A 25,856-nucleotide genomic window follows, 5' to 3' on the forward strand; every position below is an offset into this window, starting at 1 on the left:
CCATATGTTTCAACGTTTGTAATCTACAGAAGGGATAATTTTGTGTATTAAGATTGGGTATCAACATCAATTAGTCGGCCATTGTCTTATCCCTTTAGATCCATGCATAAAATACAACAATATACAATAACAGCTCTAAAGTGTAACAGGTAAATTACCTGCCAGTCGACATAACAGCAGTGAGTACCATAATAATTGTTGCATATCCACCAAGCTTTCCTTAATTTTTATTAGGCATAATTAATTAAATCAACCAAAATCAGTAACAGGATGTGTGTAGCGAATAATATCAATAACCGCTGAACTGATATGGTTCTCCTTTTCAATGGAGCATATACAGGTCTAAGGAAGTTTATGTTGAAATCAGAAGTCAATCTAGTTCTCTCTTATTTTTACTGTTGTTATAGAATATTACAGTGTACATATATCGAAACAGAACCCAGTAATAGTGTCGGACTGACGTAAGAAAAAAAATTAGCCAATGAGAGGCCATTATTGACCAATGGTAAAATTTATAGTGTCCTCTCATTGGCTAATTATTTTTTTTACGTCATAATCAGTCCGACACTTTTATTGGGTTCATCGAAACACCTAAACTTTACGAATGTTTTGCATTATCTAACTTAGAGTAGTAAAAATAGTCTTAAACCATCACAAGAATTGATCTTCAAAATGAAATAGTCTAAAACGATCTGGGAGAACCCAATCGGTTCATTGGTTAGTAAGTTCTTAACTGACAAACAAAGAAACCATACTATTTCATAAAATTATCAGTAGAGGCGCCACTAGCATACAGGGGCTAGAAAATAGCATAAAACCAGCCAAGGACTTAAATCTGAAAATGAATGAAGGATACCTAGTAAAACCTCTGATACCAAGGGCACGACAAGTCCTCTGGAAATTTCACCTGGCTTTAACATGGCCTCACCTCCACACATAATAGTATTATTAGGTCACAGTAGTAAGGCTGCTAAAGAAGTTAGTCAGACCTTTTCCTAAAAGTGCCAAGCGAGCACAAAACAACCATCCCACTTCTTTTTAAGAAAATTAAAATAATGGAAGTCATTTTAAGGCTCCAACCCTGCGAGACCTCTATCTGAATTATCCATTCTTGCAGGGCTACCATATACTCAAAAGAACCTAAGGTAACACAAAAACTGCCTCTCCTCCCCCATTATTTATTTTAAAAATAGGGGTGTTTTTACTGTCCGCTATGTTCTAAGGAAAACCGCTTGTCAAACTTTAATAAGGGGGGGTTTTTTAATGCAACCATCTCGTAATCAATGATTAAATGGCACTTAGAATTCGTTACTTTTCCAACTTTTTGTTCGATTTAGGGAAAATAGACCTACCAAGGATTATTCATGCACAATTTCGGATCGAAATTCGAATTAAACCCCCCCCCCCCCCTTATTTAAGATTGCGAACATAAGAGCTGTTTAAAGTTTTCTGAAGACTTATATTTTGGAGATCTATTGGGATTTATGAATATTTCACAACGTAAACTAATAATAATATTGTCCTTGTGCTGAGCTCAAACCGTGATAACCTAAACAGAAATATAAATTAATAAACTTTAAAATAATTAAGCTAATATAAATTTCAATCAAGTATAGAATTTTAAAAAATCACGCAACCTTCTATAGAATAGATCATTTTAGGAAGTAGGTTTGTAATTATAGACATGCAATTCATTCGAAAATTTTTAAATTTTTCTGTGCGCCCGTCCTTCAGTCAGTCCGTTTCACTATTGCAAAAATGTGATTTTCTCGGCTGCTATTTCAGATAGATTATTTTGTGAAAATATCCCTTTTCTAATAGCTCCCAGTATAAAAATAAAATTCCATCGAGCATGCAAAAAAGGCATATTCATATTTCGTAATTTTCTAGCATTCTTCTACTCTTTTTTGTCTTTGTTTTATCTTTCTTTTTGAATGAACACTAAACATTTGCTCTATAATTCAATTTGTCCGTTTGTTCAGCAATGATTTTTTGTGCCTTTGGTTGTCGAAATTGTTTAAGTAGATAGGTATTATTCAATTGATAAATGTAAATTACCAAGGGACATAGTAGTAGCCAGACCAAATGGTACTGCAAACCAAGTCATTCCGCCAGCTAGGAAACCCCATACTCCTAAAACAAATTAAATCAACCATTAATTATAGATGTATAACTAGACAACTAAATGAATCCTCCTGTTGGGGATCTTTTTCGTCTGCTAGCTAGAATATTGTTCTTTTGTAGCGACTTGACTGTGTTCAGATTTCCGACGCTATTGGTTGATTTTTAAAGACTCAATTGAAAGTCGGCACAGGGTCCTGTTGGTGGGAATTACAGTTAGTTAGCCCATTGTTTTAGTTAAACTATTGTTTTACTCTAATATCAATTATTAAGAAGCTTATAGAGGTCTAAAAAACATTGTTAATAATTGTTAAATGTATCTGATTCTAAAATTAAAAATAAACTAACCTCTTGTAGGTTTAGTTGCCACAGCACTTTGCCAATAAGCCTACAAAATAATGTTAAAACAAGGTGTGTTGGAAAGGAAGCGTTCATTGGGTTATTCGTCGTGCTCTTTGTGAAAAAACTTTATGCCTCCTAAACCTTATTCCGTGAGTCAGAAAAGACGACATTTCCTCTAGATTACCTCCAACAGTGCGGCATTTTGTGTGTGTCTCGAAGTCATACCGTTTTAGACACAAGGATATACATTTTAAAATACAAATCGACGGTTCAGCACATTTTTAAGAAACTGAAATGTCTCAACAACACTAGATTCATATGAATTTAGTGGCTTTGGAAGTAGATACCAACAATAACATTTTAATGTAAATATCCTTTCATTCTTTCATACAGACGCAACGCAAGGTTGTATCGTTATTTAAAATTAATAAGATGTCTGTCTGTTCTTCTATAGCGCATGAACTCGCTAACCACCAAACCGATAAGGTTCTCCTTTGCTGTCAAGCATCTTATAGATCTAGGAGAGGTTTATACCTATTTTTTTGGGAAAATATCCATTTCCAAAATAGCTTTTTCTTTTCTTTTAAAAACCAAAATTCTTCAAGTGCCCCTAGAGACCTTTAGAGCAATAACCTCTGGTATATTAAAGAGCAGCAGAACTGAAAAGGATTCTACTTACTTGATCAACAAAAACAGCCCCAAAATTTCCGACAATATTAACTATACCAAAGATAAGTCCTCCAGATGAATAAAAGGTCAACCAACTTCCTTCCTAAAAAATTAAACCTGGATTATTAAGACTTCAAATTTTCAGAGGTTGATTATTTTGCATTATCTTTCAGGGATCTAAATGGATAAGACAATGGCCGATAAATTTATTTACATCCTTGATGATGACACAAATTTTCCCCTTTTGAAAATTAAAATTAATGTTTGAAAAGTTTGGACACTAAACTTAGAGAACTAACAAATCAAAAACCAATGAAAGTTCTCAAAGTTGTTAAGTCAACGTATAAGAAAACGTTATCATAAAACTTCGGGGACAAGTGTAATCCCCTTCTTCTTGTTTTATGGTTAGGTTTATTTATTTCGGCATGACCAAATCCTGCGGAACTTTATTGTAACTGTATTTTATCACTTTGCTAATATTAATTTAATTAAAATCTTAAATAAAAACTTTCGAAGAATAATCCTAAATTTTTCTTTTAAATAAGAATTTAAGTCTAAAGTAAGATTAGATTAGATATTTTCTTTGTTTTATGTCTTTTATAACATACTCAGAAAACTGGCAAATGTTGGTTACTTCTTAAGTAACCATTTCAAAAAACTCTTTCGTTATAATGTCAACTTATGTTAAAATGACATTAAGCCCAGTTCACAGAAGTAAAAAGTTCAACCTATGGAAATTTTAGGTCAACCTTTCAAATATTACATTTATCTTTTAGATTATTTTATTTATTTATTTCCTAAAGCCCCTTGATTGATTGATTATTTTTCGTCCAACCCAAGAGTGTAAATATAAAGTCTATCCAATACTATGTATACCACTAGCGGCTTCGCCCCTAGCCTCTAGGGGCTTTGCCCCAAGAGATGGTAAAAAAGTGTAAGGTGAAATTTGTAAAAAAAAAATAATAAGAAGGACCAAGGAAATCTTCCACAAAGGAAATATTCCACAAAGGAATCTTCTACAAAGGACCAAGGATATTTCTTAAAAAAAAAAAAAAAAAAAAAATGGGGGGAATTTTTTTTGTTTTTGGGGGGGTTGGGGGTGTCCCAATAATAATGTTTTTATAAAATTCGTCTTTTCTATAATTCTTTATCTAAAAGCGGAAATGCATTTTAGGTTAATTGATTTTGACAAATAGGATAGGTGGATTTCAAACTACCTGCGCTCTAATTGGTTGAATGATGTACGCCATCCAATCAGAGCGCAGATTTTTTTAAATCCACCAATCACAGATGCTAAAATTAATTAACTTAAATTGCATTTCCGCTTTTAGATAAAGAATTATACAAAAAACGAATTTTATAAAAAAAAAATCCTCAAAATTTGATGCAGATTTCAAATCTCCCCCTAACTTTAAAATTCCGGAAAACTTATATATCTTAATATCCATACTATGTCAGCTAAAACCATTTTTTTATAAAAGCCATATATAAACTTCATTGCATATAAGTACAATAGTTTTGAGTTTTGACAGGGAAATAATTTAACTTTAAACTTGTAAAGAAATATATGATTTAGAAATTTAATATCGTAAAAACTGAGTGGTGAATCGAACAAGGATGACAACATCCATAAAAGCAAAGCTCTGAAATGGAAGGACAAACGGACATAACCGCATGTATAGTGTCTGAACTGAATTATCAGAATATAAATGTATAAGAGTAGAAGAAAAATTGAGTAGAAGCTTGATACAGGATAATGTTTATGGACATACTTACATTTTTAGGACTTGATTATTAAGTTGCTTCGCTTATGATATTGTACTTTGTTGTCACAGGAATCAGTATACCAAAAATCAGATCAATCGGTTAATTAGATCACATAAAAGTTTGTTGTAAAAAAAGTAGAAAAATCAACATGCTTAAAATGGACGTACAGACATTCTGGTAGTGATTATAGAGTTGCTACGCTTTCTAAATCGTACCTAACTACTACAGGAATCACCATGCAAAGTTTGAAATCGATAGGACAATTCTTACATGCCTAAATAAACGAAAAAAGCTATACGTTACGGACGTAAGGACGGACTGACCCTAATTATAGAAAAGCTTCGCTTTAAAAAAATTTAGCATAGTTAATGTATAATGAAATTCAACCCAATTGACATTTTTCATATTTATTTTTTCATGAAGCTTTCCCCCCAATAATCATAAAAAGAAATATAGCCAAAAAACTATTAGACCTTACATCTTTCAATTGATTTCATGTAATTTAACAATTATAAAGTCAAATTGAATTGAATAATAGATGCGTTTGAATCATTCAAAGTTCAATTGGAAAAAAAATTCACACGAAACAGCAGAAAAGTTTAATACAAGTACCATTATGTTGATGTTCAGTTAAAAACACATTTTTCTCAAAGAATGTTAGCTATTAAAAAGTTACGAGGATAGACTAGCTGTGGGTTAGTTGTTATAGAGTAGCTGTACATTGCAATCAACAAGCAAAACCAGTTTTAAAGATAAAGCCATAGGGGAAAAAAATTAGTAGCACGGGTAGTATATAGTACAGTAAAACACTAGATGTGGAAGGGGTTGAATAATTGTATGTCGACTCTCAATTGTGTCTTTGAAAATCAACCAATAAAGTCGGAAAACACAGCCAAGTAGCAGAAAACAATTTGCTAGCAGACAAAAAAGGTCCTTGGGAAAGGGATGTCTATCCGTCCGTCTGTCTGTCTGTCCGTCCCTTAAGATCTCGGTAACCACTGAACCGATCTTCAGGGAATATACCTACTGGTCCTGTGGTGGTTTTAGGCTATTTTCTTGGGGGATGGGACACCCCCAACCCCCACAAAAATGATAATAATCCCCCCTCAATTTTTTTTAAATTATTTAAAATTAGTGGTGGAGTAGGGGCTTCAGGTACTTAATTTTTTTTCAATTATTTAAAATTTGTGGGGGCATCTCCAGAGGTAATTATTTTTTTTCTTTAATTACCTCTTGGGGCAAAGCCCCTAGAGGCTAGTATATATTAAATTACTGGCTGATTTTTATAATTTAATTTTATTGTTTTTTTTGTCTAAACACCTAAAATAAAAAGTTTTATTTCCCTGATTTAATATTTCTTCAAATAAAAAGTTGGGATAGAATTCAATTGTGCTTTTACAGAGCGCGCAGTGATATTTATTCTAAAACAATTTCATCTTCATGAAAGAGACGAAAGACAAAGAGCCATAAAGAAAAATCATGTATAGCTTCGTATTACATCTATAATATGATGTGATAAATAACTATTACAATTTAAGAACCTTTTAGTTTTTTTTAGAGTATTCTACAGATTTATGGTTGATGATTTTTTGTAAGTTATCGTTTTTGTAAATTATTGCTACTGTTTGAATTTGACTTTTTTCCTAAAAAAAAATTAGTTTATAATAGCTGGGTTTTTTATTTTCCTTTCAGAGGAATGTACAATTTTTAAAAACATATATTACCATCCATGAATTTTTCTAACATTTATTCTTTAAAATCAATTTCTTCTTTTTCAAATTTATCACTCAAGTTAGATCGAATTAGATATCAATTTAAACTTTAATAAGGCCAATTCAAGCAAAAACATAGACATCGCACATAAAGAAAAACTGAATAGCTTCTTACAGAGTTTGGGCGTGAGAAATGTCAGCGTTTTCTTCCTTATTTTGATACAAATTAAAAATAATTGAGGGGGATGAGGGTTAGTTTTTCAATTTTTATTGTCTCTAACATCAGGGCAGGTAAGGTTAGGAGATATTGGTTACTGGGTAGCTCCGTAGAGTTAGGAACCCGCAGGCAGAGGCTCCGGGAGGTTGGGCCCTTAGGGTTTAGTATGAAAGAAGGAAAAACTACCCCCTCCCTTCAATTTTTCTCTCAAATAAGGGGAAATCTGTTCTCGACAGATACTGTTCGGGATTGCACCGTATGCTTTTTTTACACCTGGTAATGTCACGCCCCTTAAATAGTAGTAGATCTATCGTTCATAGTTCGAAGAGGTGTTGGCTAGGAATCGAACCAGTTGTAGTGTAGCGGACAAACCTAGAGCAAGAGTAACTACGCATCCTTTGAATAATGAATGTATTGTAAAAAAAAGTGTCTGTGTAAATTTAACCTGCTTAGCATTGTTCATTTGAGTCCTTCCCCCAAAAAAACATAGAAAGGAAAGGAATCTATTTATATTGTAATTGAATAATTTATAAATAGAAAAATTTAGTATTGCTAAAAATATTTGTGACTATAAAACTCTGTTGTCGAATTAAAGCGAAGCTTCTCTACAATTTGAAAAATCAAGGAACGTCCGCCGTGTCTGCAACTTACGTCCAACACACTAGAGTAGTATGAAATTGTACCTGATTTCCATCTGGCCCGGGCCAGCAGCTTACAAACTCATACAGTCGGGATACACTCCCAAACGGATTCTAAAACAAGAAATTGGTTATGTCAATTGATATCATTGCACCAGATTTTCATGTAGTCTGATAAATTGATGCTCGCATCTTGCTAAAAAAAAAACAATACTCCAAACCAAATAATTCCTGGATTGGCTGGCCCTTGAGTCTCATAGGTACAACAAAAAATAAATCATTAAGAGATAATCTTTTATGCGTTGATATTTCTATAAATAGCGACATCACCACTAGCATCTAAGCGCTCTTAACCTAAAGTAAGAATTTAGTAGAAAATAATAGCCTAAAACTAGTCTGAGATCTAAAAAAATATAGCCTAAAATGGAGAACTCAACCAGTTCAGTAGGTTTTATAGTCACTTTCATACAACAAACCCTTAATAACATAGGATAGATATTCCTTGTCTTTAAGGTTTAGAACTAGTTTATATCCAGAGTATATGAATCGAATTCCGCGTCAGCCGCCTGTAAGCCTCAGGGAAATCAAGCCTTTAGCAATTTTAAAAATCAATCTTGATGTCTAAACCTGAACCAAAAAATATTTAAAGCATGCAAACAGGTTTTAATTTGAGGCTTAGTCGCGGCTGACGAGTGGCTCAGCCCTGTTTCAGAGCTATGATGAAAAGTATTTTTTAAACTCCTTTGTGAGTTTAAAATTCATTTCAAATAATTTAAAGTTTTTATTAAAAATTAAATATTTCAACAACAAATCTAATTTTATAAATTTCTAGAAGTTTAATAATACACAATTTCCAGTATATATCTTGCACCAGATTTTCATGTTTTCCAATAAAATGATACACAAATCCACCTAAAACAACGATTCCCCCCTTTTCACCCCCTATATACCATCCCCTCGCTTCCTACTGGATGAACGAACTGACCAATAAATGAGTTCCATGTTAGCAAGTTTAATTTGCGAAAAATTTTCCCCTTGTATATTATCCATATATATATTCTACAATTACATCCATTTTCCAGTATATTTCTACATAAGATTTTTTTTACATTTTTAAAAATACGAACATACCTTAACCAAGTCATGTAGAATAAGCTATAAAAATTGGAAAGAATTTTAATAATTTTAATTTAATAATTCAAATTTTTATAAAATTCGTTTTTTGTATAATTCTTTATCTATAAGCGCAAATACAAATTAAGTTAAATAATTTTGACATCTGTGATTGGTGGATTGAAAACAATCTGCGCCCTGATTGGAGAAGCTTAAGTGACGTACATCATTCAACCAATTAGAGCGCAGGTTGTTTCCAATCCACCTATCCTATTGGTCAAAATTTATTAGCTTAAATTGGATTTGCGCTTTTAAATAATGAATTATATAGAAAAACGAATTTTATAAAAAAATCCTTAAATTTTATGCAGATTTCAAATCTATTATATTCATTAAAATTCTTTCCAATTTTTATAGCTTAATGTAGAAGCTATGCTATTAATAAAATTTTACCTTTTCATTTGAGAAAGGATCATAGTAGACCTCAATGGTAAAAAGAAGCATGATAACAAAGATAGCAGCGCATGTAAAATAGGACACCTAAAATTAAATAAAGTTAGATTAGATTTGTAGTAACAAATAAGGCTGAAAAAATTCGCATAGGGGCAAAAAAATCGGACTTTTTTATAGTTCGAAATGTTTTAAATTACTTGGTGGTTTCCCTCAAAGATGCTAGTAGAGCGCAGAACATCTCCCCCCCCCCCTTTATTTTAAAATAAATGATTGTAATGTCTCTTTATGCCTAACCAGGGCAGAGGGTACTAACCATGCGGTGTCTGAACCCTGCGGGGCCTATAACTGCAGTTCCCTAACCCTGCGAGGCTACCCTGAACCCAATATGACCTAGCTTTAGGTAATTATTAAAACACAAAAAAATCTACCCTCTCCTTATGTTATTTTTTTTCAAAACAAAGGGGGGGAGGGGAGGGTCATTGCTCGGCTTGATACTTTTAAGGAAATCGCGAAAAATAACTAATAAATAATGGAAAGTTTTCTTTTTATTTTGGTAAATTCTAAAAAATCTTGTTTAATTATAGATTTTTATCAACAAGAATGACAAATTCTATAAAAGCGAAGAAAAATTTGAACAAAATTCGACGTTATATAGATGTGAAATTATAGATAATTACATTTTAGTAAGATAATTAATCTTGACAAACTTTTAAATTAAAAAAATCAAGAAAGATTTAAAATTAATTGATAAACACAATTAAAATGCAGAAAAGCTTTGCTTGTAAATAGCATATAATTAGAATAATGTTTATGGAAAGGATGATTAATTTTAGAATTTTAATCAAAACTTTGAAAATAATCCATTCATATTTAATTATAGATTATGTTATGTATTGAAATTAGATCTTAATATATTTTTTTTCACAGTAGCCATCTCGTATTCAAATTATCTATGTTTAAACGTATTATAAACAAGTTTATCGAAATTCGAAAACAAGAAAAACAAAAATAGTTTATTTATATAATTTTTTATGTAAAAGACTTACATAGAAAGTAGCTCCAAGTCCGCCAATCAAAGTAAATCCACCAACAAGAACAACCAAGAGCATTGACGCAAATTCAGCATTTAAGCCTGTTAACAACAAAAGATTAATATGTGCAGAAAAAATATTAATTATCTTTTTCTTTATTTTCATAGTTTCATAGCTGAATTTTAAAGTTAAAGTTACAAAATTTAAGAACGATATTCTTGCAAACATTTAAGATTATTGTTTTAATTTTTCTATATTCGAATCTTCTGTATAATTTACCTTGTACAAGCCCTGTCAATACAGCCGTTCCTCCAAGCAATAAACTATCAAACAAGAATAATTTTTGTTCAATAGAAGATAAGCTTTTTTGCAAACTTTTTCTGTTTGTCTGTCTATAAACTTTTGATTCAATTTTTATATGGGTTTCTGTATACATTTATAAACATAAGTTTTGTTTCTAAATCAAACATTACAAAAGAAACATTTGTACTATCAGACTAACATCCAACATTTATAGAGTAACTTTTCTGCTGCCGCATTGACTGAAGTGTCATGTAAAGGGAGGGTTACAACCTTAAAAACGCTAGAATTATTTATAGAATGAGCTCCACGTCCTTAAATTTTATGGATGATTTTTTGAAAGATTACCCAACATTAACTAACTTATTGACCTTCAGTATGACAATGGTACAGGGCGGGATAGGGTAATGGACTGTAAATTCATACAGGCTTCATATTCTAGCATCTCATTTAATGGCTTAAAACTTTGCCTTTTGTCCATTGTCTTACTTCTCAAGGTTTTTGCAAGTGTAACCAACCTAAACCACAAAACTCACCAAATTTGCCATTGATAGAGAAAGGGAAAAGTAGGTTGCGGGTAAAATCCGTAAAAGTGTGTGTTTAAAGGCTTAAAAATAGTAGTAGAATCATAATATTCACTAAATATGTGTATTTTTTATTGAAAAGAACTATAGACAACAAATTATTTTTAAAAGTTAACATAAATTTTTATCGTTCTACTACTGTTTACTATTTTTAACTTAAAACTCACAACCTTTACGGATTTTACACGCAACCTACTTTTCCCTTTATCAAGAGTTATTTTAACTTTAAATCTTACCTGAGAGTAACAATAATGTTGGTAAACAAAGCAAATACAAGGACAATCAAATGCGTTTGTGTTCCAAATCTAGCCTAGATCAGAAGTAGAAATTGAAACTTTTAAAATTATTGGATTATGGAAAGAAAACGAAGTAGCGGGTTTCTTTGTATTTTCACTTTAGCTTTTTTCCTATTTCTAGCCTCAAAATGGGGCTTTAACTCTACGGGGCCTATTTCCTTACCCTGCGGGGCAATCATTAACATTTACCCAACCTAAATACTAGCTCTATTGAAAATACGACAAAACCTCCTACTTCGTTTTATTTCCATAATCCAAATTATTTAGAATCAATGTATTGCTATCTCATGGACGTACAGAAAATACAAATGAGATTTAGAGTTGCTGTTCTATTTTACCCTTATTATATAAAGAAAAATATTTTTTATGGAAGAATGATTAATATAGACGAACATTTAAACAAGGATGACAGTCGATATCCAAAAAAAGCTCACTTCTATGACTCAGATGGTCAGACAAATAAACTTTATAAATGATAGAGTAACAGAGCATTTAATAATCAAGATTATTCAGAGGTCTGAACGAAAATGCCAGATATATCTATTAAAAAAAACTACTTAAAAACAGTATGCTTAATATTAAATTATTTTAAGACTTAATTATAGAGATGCCTTACTTTTAACATTATGCCTCATATAATGTTTCAGCAAGCATCGTAATAAGTTTAAAAATTATAGGACAATTCTCACATTCAACATAATTCAAGAGCTATCCGTCACTGACGGACTAGCCGACCCTAAATGTAGGAAGCTTCACTCAGAAATAGAGTAGCAATAAAGCATTATTTTACCCTGATGATTTGAAGAAAGGTCTTTGCTCCCGGGGCGTGAAGCTTCAGATAGTATGCAACTACCGACATCAACAAGATCTAAATAATGCAAGAACGATAACATCCAAAGGATTGCATAAATACAGGACCAGAAAAAAAAATTTTCTTGATATTTATCAGCATGAAGACTTAATTTTCTGCTGGTAACAAAAGTAACGTATTTCCTTGAAACTGAACATAAAGATTCAACACCATTTTTGCAACAATATACATTGTGTTTAATTATAACATTGAATGTAATAATGATCAACAAGCCAATATGAAAGACTTAGAGAAAAGATTGTATGAATTATAAAAAAAATTAAAAACAGAATTTTTATATAATTATAAAAAAAAGATTTTCCTCTAACTTTATGTGAATTCAATAATTCTTTTTTATATTCTATATCAAACATTTTGTTTATATCTAACTAACATAAACTTATAAATTAGCAAACTACTGTAATAAAAAAAATTATGTAATATAAAATATATTTTTAAAGATAATATATTGATAGTTTGTCAACATAAATTTGTATCTTAGGAGTTGGATAGATTAGTAGATCAATAGTGTAATAAATTAAACTATTAAAGATATAAAGATGAAAAGCAGCCAAAATTTTGTTAACCTGTATAGTAGCACCAGCCGCATACCAGTATGGCCCACTTATCCCAAAATTTGCTCCAACTATCAAAATTGTTCAGTTAAAGGTCAATGCGAGATAAAAAAAAAAAACCTAAAATCCTTTCCCAGGCATTCTTTGGGAGAAAATTGTCAGGGATCTAAAGGGATAAGACAATGGCCGATAAATTGATGTATAAACCCAATGATGATACACAAAAGTACCCATTATGTAGATTACAAATAGTTGTTGAAACGTTTAGACACTCAACTAAATGAACCAACCAATCAATATTCAGCAAAAGTCCCCAAGGTTGTTAAGCCAACGAATAAGAAAATTATTATAACATTATAACGTTACTATAAGACTTTGTGGCCTAAGGTAAAAAACGGCTCAATGTCCCCTCCCTCCTTCGAAAATTGTAGTTTGAAACATTTGGGAAGATAAAAAAGAAATCTTGGAAACATAGTTTCTTTTATAATTGTATTCTTCAAATATATTTTCTTCTCAGTAAAAAGTATTTACTAGAAAGATGTTTTCACACAAAATCCCCGTTGATAACAGTTAACACCCCCCCCCCCCCCCACAAATTTTAAAATATTTTAAAATAAGGAGAGGGGGAGGTTTTTTTGAATTTATAATCTCTGCGAGGGGCCATCACCCGAAAACAGTAAAAGTGTCGAACTATGACGTCAGAAAAAATTAACAATTAACCAATAAGAAGCCAGTATTCACTGTGGTAAAATATATAGCGGCCTCTCATTGGTTAATTGTTAATTTTTTCTGACGTCATAGTTCGACACTTTTAATGTTTTCGGGTGATGGCCTTACCTAAAGTAATAAACAAACAAATGAAAAAAAACCTCCCCCTAAATTTATTTCAAAAATGTAAGAATGTAAATTTTGGCTTTTTATGGCAAAAAATCAATAGTCCAAGCAACTATAAAATTTGTCCCCATGTCTGTAAGTCGTCTTTTTTACTAACCTGATGAAGATTGAAGTAAAGTAGCGGCCCAGGTCCATTGAGATACTAAATATATATCAATAATTCTATAAATTTAAATGTATAACGAGACAATTACCTGGAACGCCCTGTTGTTAAGGACCTTTTTGTTTCGGCTAATTGCTTTCTGCTCTTTTGTTGCAACTTGGCTGTGTTAATATTCCCGACGCTATTAGTTTATTTTCAAATGCCCAACTGGAAGTCGGCACAAGGTCCTCTGGGTGGGTACATAAAGTTATTTAACCCCTTCCCCCTCTATTGTTTTACTCTAATCATATATCATTAGTAGTCAAGTTAATCTACAATTATAAATGTTTGCCAGTTTGGCTCAATTTATAATCAGAAGTGAAAATATATTTAACTTTTTCACTTCTAATCAATTCCATTCCCCCTTACTATCCTTTCTCTCCCCTTTAATCATGCTTTCACTAAACCTTCAACATATACAATTCATTAAAAAGGTGTAAAATGAGCCAGCCTAATATTTTAGAGACCCCCAAACTTATTACAACATTTCTGACAAAATAAAATTTAAATTTTATTTCATAAAATCATAAAATATAATTATCAAGCTTTTTATTGTCATATGATTCTATAAGCGCTATGCAAAGTACATGTTAATTAACCAAAACAAATTAACATGTTTAAACGTAGGTACAGTTGATACACTTTCAATATTATGATTTATTGTTACAGGAATCTTCTGGCAAGAATTAAAATCATTAAGAAGATTTGAACAAAATATCAGAGCAATTCGTAACGGACGTACGGGTGAAAGGACAATCCAGAAAAGCTTCACTTTTAACATTGCGATAAGATGAAAAGTACGACGAAAGTAAAAAATAAATAAAATTTGAAAAAGTCTTGCACACTGAATATTTTAGATATTTTGTGAATAACTTTGCAAAAGTTGAAAAGAAACATTGGATCTAGTGCAGTTCACGGTAAAATGTTCCTAGAAACGATTATCTCCAATAATAATAGGATGTGTTTATTTGTTTCTATGTGTTTTTGTCTTGTTATATCTTGTAAACTGCCCTGCCCCTTTTATTTACAATTGATTCAAGGGAGGGTTTTGTGCTCGATTACGCAATTTGAGGGAAACCACCATCATAATACAAAGTAGAACGATGTTTGTTTGTCTGTCTGTCTATCTGTTTGTTTGTAGCGAAGGACTTCGCTAACCGCTGAACCGATCTGGTTCTCCTTTACAGGGTAGCTTCTCATAGCTCCCGGAAAGGTTTATAATTATTTTTTGGGGGGGTTGGACACCCCTAACCCCCCAAAAAATTTAAAATACCCCCCCCAAAAAAAAAAAAATTTATTTTAATTTTCTTTAAAATCTAAAACACGAAAAACTAGTTTGATAAAACCTCTTGGGGCAATGCCCCTAGAGGCTAAGGGCGAAGCCGCTAGTGGTATATAAAGGAACAAAAAAAACAATACAAATACATACATAAGTAAAAGGGCTCTAGTCAATGAATATTTATAAACTTTTATGCGAATTCTTTAACAATATTCAAAGATCAAAAGAAGCAAAATTGACGCGGTAATTTATAGACAAAATTGCATTCTAATTTTTCAAACATTAATGCACAATAAAACATAAACCAAAAATAAGATAAAAACACGCGAAAAAATATATATATATATAACGTAAGCCAGGTTATTACAGCAAATTTATTTCATTTGAAATTACTGAAAATTTTAAACTTGTTTTGTCCTGTAACTAAAGATAAGTGGGTAAGAAGGGCTGTGTGGAAATTTTCATTTAGAATTGTTTGTCAGAATCATTATCCCTTGTCCCTGTGTTAAAAAGGTTACCCAGAGTAGCAGCCGTGATGCCAGATCCAACATTACCCCCAGCATCAAAAGTTGAATCCAAACTCTCGTCACTCTCGTAAAAGGATCTCTAAATTATAAAAAAAAAAAACTAGCGGCTTTTTCCCTAGCATCTTGGGGCTCTACATTCGAGCAGGGGTAGAGAGGGGATGATAAAAAAGTAGTTTAAAACTTTCCAGGACTTAGATATGAAAGTAAAATAGCCAAAAACCATCACAGGTCCTATGTGAAGTAATCGGTTCAGTAGTTATTAAGTTCTTAATTTTCAGATAAAAAAAACTTACATAAAATAAGATAATAACAACCATAAATGCAAAAACTTATGAGCCGATTGATTATCCATTTCATGGAAGCTTCTTATAGGTAGCTGCATGTTTTTAGGCTATTTTATTTTGAATATCTAAGTATGGTTTTAGGCTATTTTCCTTACTCATTCGAATACATAAACTCCTAGATGCTAGATAAGAGATATATGGACAACTGTTTTTGTTGATGAATAAGCCAATAAGCTTTGACTCTATAACATACTTTATTCATCAGTCCACCGATAATACTATTTTGCTCCAATATTTCAAATATATTTGATTTTTATGAATGTTATTATTATCCTTGTTTATTATTGGGTTTTTATAAGCTCAATTGAGACCTTACATAATTATATTCTATTCAATACATAATCACCAAAAACATATATTATAAAAATTTCAATTGGTCAAAGCAAACATTTTGCAACATTGAACAAGCAATTAGTTGCTCATTAAAATGCAAAAAATGTCATTTGCATTTTGTTACATATTCATTTTGAAAAGCTAGTTAGTTTGAAAATTTACTCTCTACATAATCATACATGCATAGGCGTCCAAGGGGGGGGGGGTAATGGGGCGATTACCCCCCCCCCCCCAAACGAATTTGGGGGTGCCTACGGCACCCCTTAAATTTTTTTCATTTTACTCCCCCCATTCAAAATTTACCCCTACCCTAATTTTTTGTTAGAGATTTTCTATTTAGGAGGGGGTATTTACCCCCCCCAAACAATTTTGGGGGGGTAAATACCCCCCCCCCCAAACAATTTTTGGGGGGTAAATAACCCCCCCAAAATAGAAAATCTCTAACAAAAAAATTTTTGCGCGCTTCGCGCGCATTTCTAATACTAAAATTTTGATAAAATTTAAATACCCCCCCCAAAAATTTTACCCCGGGGGTAAATTTTGGGGGGGATAAACAAATTTTACCCCTGCCAACAGATTTCAGGGGGGGTAATTACCCCCCCCAAGCAAATTTTACCCCCGGGGTAAAAATTTTGGGGGGGGTAAAAAAAATTTGCGGCGCGCTTCGCGCGCAATTTTACCCCCCCCAAAACCGAATTACCCCCCCCTTAAAAAAATTTTACCCCCCCCAAAATAAAAAGCTTGGACGCCCCTGCATACATGAGCTTAAAGTTTATGTTTTTTTCAATATTTTTTTATTGTTCAGTATAAAATAAAAATAACAAGGATTAGGATTTATTAAGTTGTCCTTTCTTGGCCATAGTCCTTTTAAACATTTTGTCATCGTTGGGAAATCATGCCTAAGCTAGTCTCTTATAGAACACGAATTGCAAGGGAAAAAAAGTTACCTGAACCCACTTGTAAAGACCAGCAATTAGCATAGCACTTAAATAACAGAATTAATCAACATAGCACTTAAATAACAAAATTAACGAGAAATTGATTATCAACAATAACATCAATTAGCAACCAATTAATAAAAATAAGCATGTCAAATTGAGAGAAAAAATTGACATTAACGTATTTTCAGAAATCTTAAGGGATACTACAATGAAAGATAAATTAATGGCGTTGCTACAAAAGACCAACTCTACAAAAGACCAACGCCTACAAAAGACCAACTCTACAAAAGACCAACGCCTACAAAAAACTAACTCTACAAAAGACCAACGCCTACAAAAGACCAACACCTATATATTGTTATATAAACATTAAATTTATTAATAATGTATTACATAATCAATACATGGCCGCAGCGCTCGGCCCCATGGCCTGCCTAGCCGCGGGCGCTCGGCCCCCTTGCCTATAACCTAACCTAACCTTACCTAAATATTGTAAAATATATTAAAAAAATTTAAAAAATCTACAAACCACTTTTTGTAAAATCCACGATATTCTAAACTATAAATAAATTAATGTACATTAAACATTCATACATATAGGTTAGGTTAGGTTAGGTTATAGGCAAGGGGGCCGAGCGCCCGCGGCTAGGCAGGCTAGGGGGCCGAGCTCTGCGGCTATGAACTTCTAGCATTACGATTTTTTTAATGTTGGTCTTTTGTAGGCGTTGGTCTTTTGTAGAGTTGGTTTTTTGTAGACGTTGGTCTTTTGTAGAACCGTCTAGTTGGTCTTTTGTAGGCGTTGGTCTTTTGTAGATTTGGTCTTTTGTAGCAACGCCAAATTAATGTAAATTGTTCATCCAAAACAAAAAATGTCAGTTCTGTAGATTAAAAAGTTTGGACACCACTATTTTGAACCGACCAATCAAGATCTAATAAAATAACCCAAAGTTTTTAATCATATTCAGATTTCCCCCCTAAAAATGCAAATATGTTATCTTTTCAAAATATTTGCTCTACGAAATGTAATTTAAAACTTAAATTTAAATAATTTCATTGGTATTTAAATTAAGTAAATTGTTCAAAATGCAATTTGAATAAGTGTGGTATGCGGCAGCTCTGGACCATGCAGAAACCAAGACATTATAGTGATGCTACGCACCTAGTTAAATCCTGTTATTCTACAATTATGAAGCCACCTGAAAAGATGTCAGATAACGGTACTGATTTTATCTCTCAGTTGTCCTGCAAATGGAGGGAGGGGTGTTACCCCTCCCTCTCCCATCTTAAGCACCGGAACCTTCCCCTTCAACCACCAAGTTATCAGCACCACCTCAACCCTGAGGATAAAGGATCTAAACCTGCCCCCACACAGACTGTTGTTGTCACAAGTAATCATCAAACCTTCCCTCTTTAGTACCCAGACCTACCACTCAACCCCTCTATGCTTATCTACCTATTGTGCTGCTCCATGGGCTATCCTGCCTGCCCCAGACAGGGATAGCCATCTACCTAACCATTGCAATTATCTATGTTTTACTGTATGATTTATCTTTAACCATCTTTATTCCTAATCCATATGTATTTATATTATGGTTAACTGTATTCTTAATCCCCCCCACCCTTTCCAGGGATGGGGAATCATGATTGCCCAAACTGACTATTGTATATGTATTATAATGCTTTTATGTTATGATCATTTATTCCTATCCATGTAGTTATTGTTTGTTGTATATAGCTTCAGTATCCTTTACACCTTCAATAAAGTGACAACTGAAATAGATGTTGATTCTTGTCTAGTGAATGCTAGAGAAGCGTAGCTTCTCTATAGTAAGGTGTCCACGTCTGTTCACACTGCCGTAGTCTTTATTCGAACTCTGGTGTCTGCCATTTACCCTAGGCGGATACCACAACTTTGGTGACAGCTGTGTGAGATTACGGCGAACCACAAGTGTAGAGCAGACGCGCATCTGAGGCTAAGGTACTCCCAGCAGTGAATCTGGCAAAACTGACGCAAGCAACCTGAATTACCCACCCTGGACAGCAAAGTTTAACTCTGCATCCGGCAGTTGTGGAAGCGAGACAGCGAAATTTGATGAATAACCGCGAGCAGCGCTGATATCTAACGGAGAATTGAGCGCCAAAAGGGCTGAAACAGGCCTGCGGACCGGCTGAAACAAGCCAAATAAGTGTAAACGGCTGAAAATAGGCCAATTTTACTGCAAGAGATAGCAGGATCCGAACCAGTGGCGCTAGCAGGACGGGACATTCCCTGCCGCCATCAGCTGGATTTGGATAAGCGGCGCTAGCAGGACGGGACATTCCCTGCCGCCGATAGGCTGAAACACGCCACATAGCTGCAAGCGGCGCTAGCAGGACGGGACATTCCCTGCCGCCGATAGGCTGAAACATACCACATAGCTGCAAGCTGCGAGCTAACATACGAGTGTAGTGCACCAGAACAGAGAAAAACTACGTCAACTCCGAGTATCCTGAGAGGCTACAACGCAGCCACCCATCTAGAAAACAGATATTATATCACATTTTCAGGGATTACCACCCTAGTGTGATGGCCAAACAATAGATTTATGAGCAAAGCTTGGCAAACAAATTGTTGTGTTGTGATAAATCTAAGAATAGAACAGGCTTGGATTATTGTGTATTGTGATAACAGCTAAAAATAGAACAGAGTTGGTAAACAAATCTGTTATGCAATTGTGATAAGGACAGAAATAGAAGCTAGATGTAACATAATAAAGACCCTGATATACAATCAAAACAATCTCAAGCCCACAGCACAACAACAACAATACACCCCTTATTCCAAGGGAAGGGGAGGGGCCCCTCTCCATTGAAGGCAAATACAATCAGGGTGATATAATAGATAAACCTAGGATTAAGAAGAAAAGGCCCTATTACACCAGCACACAGTTACCCCCCCTCCCTCACAGGGGGAACGGACGGAGTTACCCCCGTCCCCTCACGCGCTTCCCCCTTCCTACCCACACTAGACTAAGTCCGTCTGTAGTGTGGGGCTAGCGATCGGACACACAGAGCGCCATTCACGGATAGCGCAACAGAGTGCGGAAAATATCATAAATCCAACGGACGAAGCGGACCAATGAGAGAGCGAGTTGAGGGGTGAGAGCGCGTTTTCCCCGTGTGCGCGGATTTGACGGCGCGGACGCGCGTTACAAGGACAGGAGATTCCACGCACACGCACACACACACACATCCACACAGGAGAGGGGCCATTCTATAGCATACATCAGAGATATTTTTTTAGGAGAAAAACTTGCAAGCTCCTCCCTCCCTGTCTACAGTGTGATAAGGAAAACTAAACCAGTTCCTTAAACCCGCTCAGACCCTCAACATCTTCCTAGCCTGCCAACCCTACTTCAAAGCTGAATGGTTAGTGAAACAAATATATGTATATATAAATACCCAAGTGATAAATAAGGTTGTTTTTTTTTTTTTTGTATCATGGGTACAAGTAAGTGAATACTAACCTCACCAAACAACACTGGAAACTGATATGATAACTGAACGAAAGTACGCCCACCCTGTGGACATAGCCTGACTTGCTGCCCCACACTGGGCAGTGGTGGTGTGTACCTGGACCATCGACCTTCATAGTTGTGAACTATATACAGAGGAAGCGTGATTTTTTTGAAGCAAGGAGGAAAAGCTATCTAGCTCTGGGGATATTCCTATACACGTATATATATATATATGGGCGTGTAGCCATGTATATATATAGATAACCTACCTATCCATATATCCACTAGCGGATACGCTCCTAGAGACATCTGTGATACCTAACATATTCCCTGTTACCTTTAAGCTAAGATCCGCTGGTTGCCACAGAAATCAAGAGCTATACTGGAAAGGAGAACAACTCAGGCTCAACCGTTAAACAAGACGCTGGCACCAACAGACCAACCCCCTACTACTTATCATGGGGGCGCGCCAGCCACAGAAACTCTTGAGCCAGGAGGACCGAGCCTACGGCTACGTGGACTACCACCCTAATTACACAGCTATAGTATTTATACTAGGGGTGAGCCGGCTCGAACCTCCTTGCGGTGCGGCTACTCTACTCTGCTCCTATATCTACAAGATACTGCTTCTGTTATTACTTTGGCCTACTGTGTCGAGTACAGTGAACATCAAACACATGCCAGGTCACAGACCCCTGGTCCCTGAGACGCCCTTGTCTGGAAGGGTGACTGAATGTCCGCTGCACAGCTCCTGTTCAGTTGGTGCTCAACGTACGAGAAATAGCAATACTGGACTGGGGGTTGCTGAACCTGTAGGTGTCCTCCTGGGGGTGTTGAACGATGCAACTGAGCCTAATGAGAAGGTGACAAGCTTCAGAGACTTAGTGGCCAGCCCCAAGATGGACACTACTACCAGAACTGAGATTTCAAAGGGGCCCAGCCCTAGGGCCAGTACCACCTGTTTCTGGGGTGGAAAGGTCCTCCCTGGCACTGGCCTCACCAATCTGGAGGATGGGGAGCTGTCCCAGGGGAATAGGCTCTTCACCCAGATGCCCGACGCGTACCTGGGGGTGGGGGAGCCGCCACCCAAGCCTCCTTGGGAGCCCCCAGGCATGGAACGACTGGGGACCGGCCTAAGGATGGGGACTGGTGACCTGCTGCAGTGGAAGACTTTACCCAGCACGGAGAGAGCAGGGTTGACCAGCAGCAGTGAGGCTGTTCCCCCACATTCCAAGACCAGATGCCGCTACTCTGTTGAACCACTGCACATGTCCCAGCCAAGTTCCCCCATGCTGCTGAAGATGGAGGCCCACCAGGATGCAGAGCTCCAACTAGGAAAGTCAATAAGAAGGCCACCCCTTGCCAAAACCAGAACCACCGCAGGGGCTCCCCACCAGCCGCTGACGGAGCCTGGCAGGGACGCAATACTAGCTGGCAACTCTGGCCCAACTCAGGTGGCTACCAACAGTCTGCTGACAGTCCGGAATACAGTTCAGGCTACCAGCAGTATGGCATCTTCTGGGCCTTGCTGGTCCACCTGTGGGTACCTGTCCACACACTGGCCACAGGTACCCCCCAGAGATCATAGCCCCCTTTCCGACTGGCACCATCAACAGCCTTTGCTACCAACCACCTGGCATACCCAGAGGCAGGATCCCTCATGTGGAGAAGCACCTGCAGAAGCTAAGGCCGAGGCTGGCCTCGCCACCCAGGGGAGGAGAGCCGCTGTTGGATGGAAGGAACCTGTGTGTATGGGGAGGAGGCTGAATGTAACCAAGGAGCCACCACAAGCAGCCCAGCACCGCCTGCCCCCTAGTAGGGGAGACCCTGTTTGTCAGCTGGTGCCCCAACTGGAGGAGGAGAGACCTGGCAGGTTGATACACCCTGGGGAAGCCGGCCTGATGGGACCCAGCTGGACGAAGGGGCGCTGCCGCTTCAACGGCCACACAGCCGCCAAGTGTAGAACCGGTTGGGACCGGGCAACGAAGAAACACCAGGCCGCCCAACAACCTGCATGCAACCAGTCTGCCACCCAGGTCCACCTGGAGGGAGATGCCCAGCCGTCACCCCAACTAGCTGCCGCCGCTGGGGCCGCGGCTACCCAGGAGTCTGTGTCTCAGATTGGGACCATGGTGGCCAGGATCAACGTGCTGGGAGGAGCGGCTGAACCCAACCGGGTTGGCCTGGACCTCAGCCGCAACCACAGGGGACCGGTGTCCGTAACCCCTGTCACCCCCAGCAAGAGCCGAGGGGCGCTACCCAGCGCCACCGGGACGGTGTACGGGGAGGCCCTGGCGGCCGCCGAGTGGGAGAGGCAAGAGGCGCTAGCCAGCGAGTCTGAGTCGATGTATGGGACGCCAACCGGCGTCGCCACCTGGAAGGAACGAGAGGTGCTTCCCTGCACCACCAAGCTGATGTCTGGGGCGACAACCGTCGCCGCCACCTGTGAAGACTGGGGGGTGCTATCCAGCGCCCCACGCTGGTGCCTGGGGCGACAACCGTCGCCGCCACCGAGAGACCTGGACCCCTGTGAAGACTGGGGGGTGCTATCCAGCGCCCCCACACTGGTGCCTGGGGCGACAACCGTCGCCGCCACCGAGATACCTGGACCCCGGAATGAGCCCGCAGCCCCAGAGGAAGGGGTGACACCCGTCACCCCCAGCCAGCCAGAGCCCCCAGCCAGCAGGGAGAGTCCAGCTGTCCCTCACCTTCAACTGCATCCAGCTGTCTACCTCCCTCAACCAAGCCAGGGTAATTGTATTGCACTGGTGTACCAGGAAGTTTGGGCTGGACCAAACTTGCCTGCGCCCCCTGCATCTGCCCCAGGAGCCAGGGTATCAGCCATTACCAGCCAAACTGAAGAAGCTTTGACCGCTGCCTGGGGAGTAACACAACTAGATGCGCCAAGTGCCGAGCCTAACCATAGAAGTAGAGGATCCCCAACAATTATGTCTACCCAAGATGGAGACAATGTGCCTGGACCCCTTCAGGCTAGGGGAGGAAATCCGGAGCCTTGTGCCTCCAGCCCACTAGCAGCAGTGTCCGTGGATGGGCCTGTCTCCCAGCCAACTAGAGCGGAGCCACCCTTGCAGATCCAAGACAGCCTCCGGCATAAAGGGTGGACTGTTACCTTTCCCTACCCCGCAGGTCGGATTGCCAGGCACCACCCTGCCAATGTCCAGAATGAGCCTGAAGGAGGCAACGCTCCTACAGTATGCCAACCACCACCTGCCCGCGTTGACAGAGACCCTGGAAGCCGAATGAACCTGACCAGCCCCGAGGGCGAAGAAACTGCGCCTGCATCCAGTAGCCAGCCTGCCAGCAGCAAGGTGACCAACACGATGGAGACCACCAGCCCAGTGGAGAAACCTGCAGAGGTGTACACCAGGCGGCTGTTGGTCCAAGCCCCCTCATGTGCTGTGCCACCCCTGGAGGTTGCCAGGGTGGCCTCAGAGGTACACATCCAACGGCCAGAAGATCCAACAGGACCAGCTACTCCAGCAGATATAGCCGATTCCGTTAGACCTGGGGAGGGCTGGAGTCCACCACCGTCCAGCAACTGGTATCCTGGCGGACCCATTCCACAAGGACAACAAACTGAAGGCCGCAACCACTGTCGGAAGTCTGGCGGTGCAGACAACCCCTCCAGCCTTCCGAGGGGAGAGTTGTGGTATGCGGCAGCTCTGGACCATGCAGAAACCAAGACATTATAGTGATGCTACGCACCTAGTTAAATCCTGTTATTCTACAATTATGAAGCCACCTGAAAAGATGTCAGATAACGGTACTGATTTTATCTCTCAGTTGTCCTGCAAATGGAGGGAGGGGTGTTACCCCTCCCTCTCCCATCTTAAGCACCGGAACCTTCCCCTTCAACCACCAAGTTATCAGCACCACCTCAACCCTGAGGATAAAGGATCTAAACCTGCCCCCACACAGACTGTTGTTGTCACAAGTAATCATCAAACCTTCCCTCTTTAGTACCCAGACCTACCACTCAACCCCTCTATGCTTATCTACCTATTGTGCTGCTCCATGGGCTATCCTGCCTGCCCCAGACAGGGATAGCCATCTACCTAACCATTGCAATTATCTATGTTTTACTGTATGATTTATCTTTAACCATCTTTATTCCTAATCCATATGTATTTATATTATGGTTAACTGTATTCTTAATCCCCCCCACCCTTTCCAGGGATGGGGAATCATGATTGCCCAAACTGACTATTGTATATGTATTATAATGCTTTTATGTTATGATCATTTATTCCTATCCATGTAGTTATTGTTTGTTGTATATAGCTTCAGTATCCTTTACACCTTCAATAAAGTGACAACTGAAATAGATGTTGATTCTTGTCTAGTGAATGCTAGAGAAGCGTAGCTTCTCTATAGTAAGGTGTCCACGTCTGTTCACACTGCCGTAGTCTTTATTTGAACTCTGGTGTCTGCCATTTACCCTAGGCGGATACCACATAAGAACGACTTTATCAGGTTGTAACTAAGCATTTGATTATCTTTACGGTTTCAGAATATTAATTATTTTTTAAAAATTTTATTAGCAAAGCTACCATAATTTTTTTAAGGTAATAAGGTAGACAGTTATAATATCTACTATATAACTCCTCTACTAGTCTTTATAAATTTTATCTATAAGAGAGAATTTGAAAGACAAACTCGATTTTTATTTTAGAGAAGTTGCGTGTTTATAGATTTTTGAGAATTCTATTAAAATGCAAGTAATAAGCAAATTTATATCAAATTTGATAAAATGATTTAAAAGAAAATTGCAAAAAAAAATTTTAAGCATTTTTCAAAAATGTATATTTTTAAGATACTATCTTTTTCTTCTAACATCTATTAATCAATCAACTGATCTATAATTATCTATCTCCTATTTCTCTAATCATCTTTCGAGCTATTATCCTTAATTATCCTTAATGCATATCTATATTTTATATTAATTTACTCATTTTTGGTCTATCTTACCTATAATATTCAACCTATCCATCTACCTTTCTAGCCCTATAAATTATTTCACCTTATAAAAATGATGGTAAATAATAGAAGGGTTTCTTGAAATGACACTAGAGCATTCACTCCAAATCTTTTCAAGCCATTTTCAACCACACTTTTTCTGTGCTCTAAAAAGAATCAGACTTACATGTAAAATGATAGTCGCCCCCCCCCCCCCTTTTTTCAATTTAATGTTTAAGAAGAAAGAAGTTAAA

General features: G+C 37.2%; 1 protein-coding gene across 1 annotated transcript in view; it reads right to left on the minus strand.

Annotated features, from left to right (window-relative positions):
• Positions 1–25,856, minus strand: part of LOC145327568 (uncharacterized) — a 56,581-nt gene that overhangs the window by 21,345 nt on the left and 9,380 nt on the right. Inside the window, exons 6-22 of the mRNA XM_080171107.1 lie at positions 25,667–25,769; positions 17,135–17,171; positions 15,502–15,589; positions 13,660–13,704; positions 12,681–12,739; positions 12,034–12,111; positions 11,184–11,257; positions 10,343–10,386; positions 10,079–10,164; positions 9,033–9,119; positions 7,512–7,580; positions 3,143–3,235; positions 2,470–2,509; positions 2,059–2,133; positions 1,522–1,549; positions 857–927; positions 159–219 (exon numbers count right to left, since the gene is read on the minus strand). Coding sequence (XP_080027233.1) covers positions 159–219; positions 857–927; positions 1,522–1,549; positions 2,059–2,133; positions 2,470–2,509; positions 3,143–3,235; positions 7,512–7,580; positions 9,033–9,119; positions 10,079–10,164; positions 10,343–10,386; positions 11,184–11,257; positions 12,034–12,111; positions 12,681–12,739; positions 13,660–13,704; positions 15,502–15,589; positions 17,135–17,171; positions 25,667–25,769 — 1,138 coding nt within the window. The remainder of the gene's footprint in view (positions 1–158; positions 220–856; positions 928–1,521; positions 1,550–2,058; positions 2,134–2,469; positions 2,510–3,142; positions 3,236–7,511; positions 7,581–9,032; positions 9,120–10,078; positions 10,165–10,342; positions 10,387–11,183; positions 11,258–12,033; positions 12,112–12,680; positions 12,740–13,659; positions 13,705–15,501; positions 15,590–17,134; positions 17,172–25,666; positions 25,770–25,856) is intronic.

Source organism: Acartia tonsa, chromosome 9 (genome assembly GCF_053477335.1).
Source record: "Acartia tonsa isolate MP-2025a chromosome 9, ASM5347733v1, whole genome shotgun sequence".
Classification (NCBI taxonomy): Eukaryota; Metazoa; Arthropoda; class Copepoda; order Calanoida; family Acartiidae; genus Acartia; species Acartia tonsa.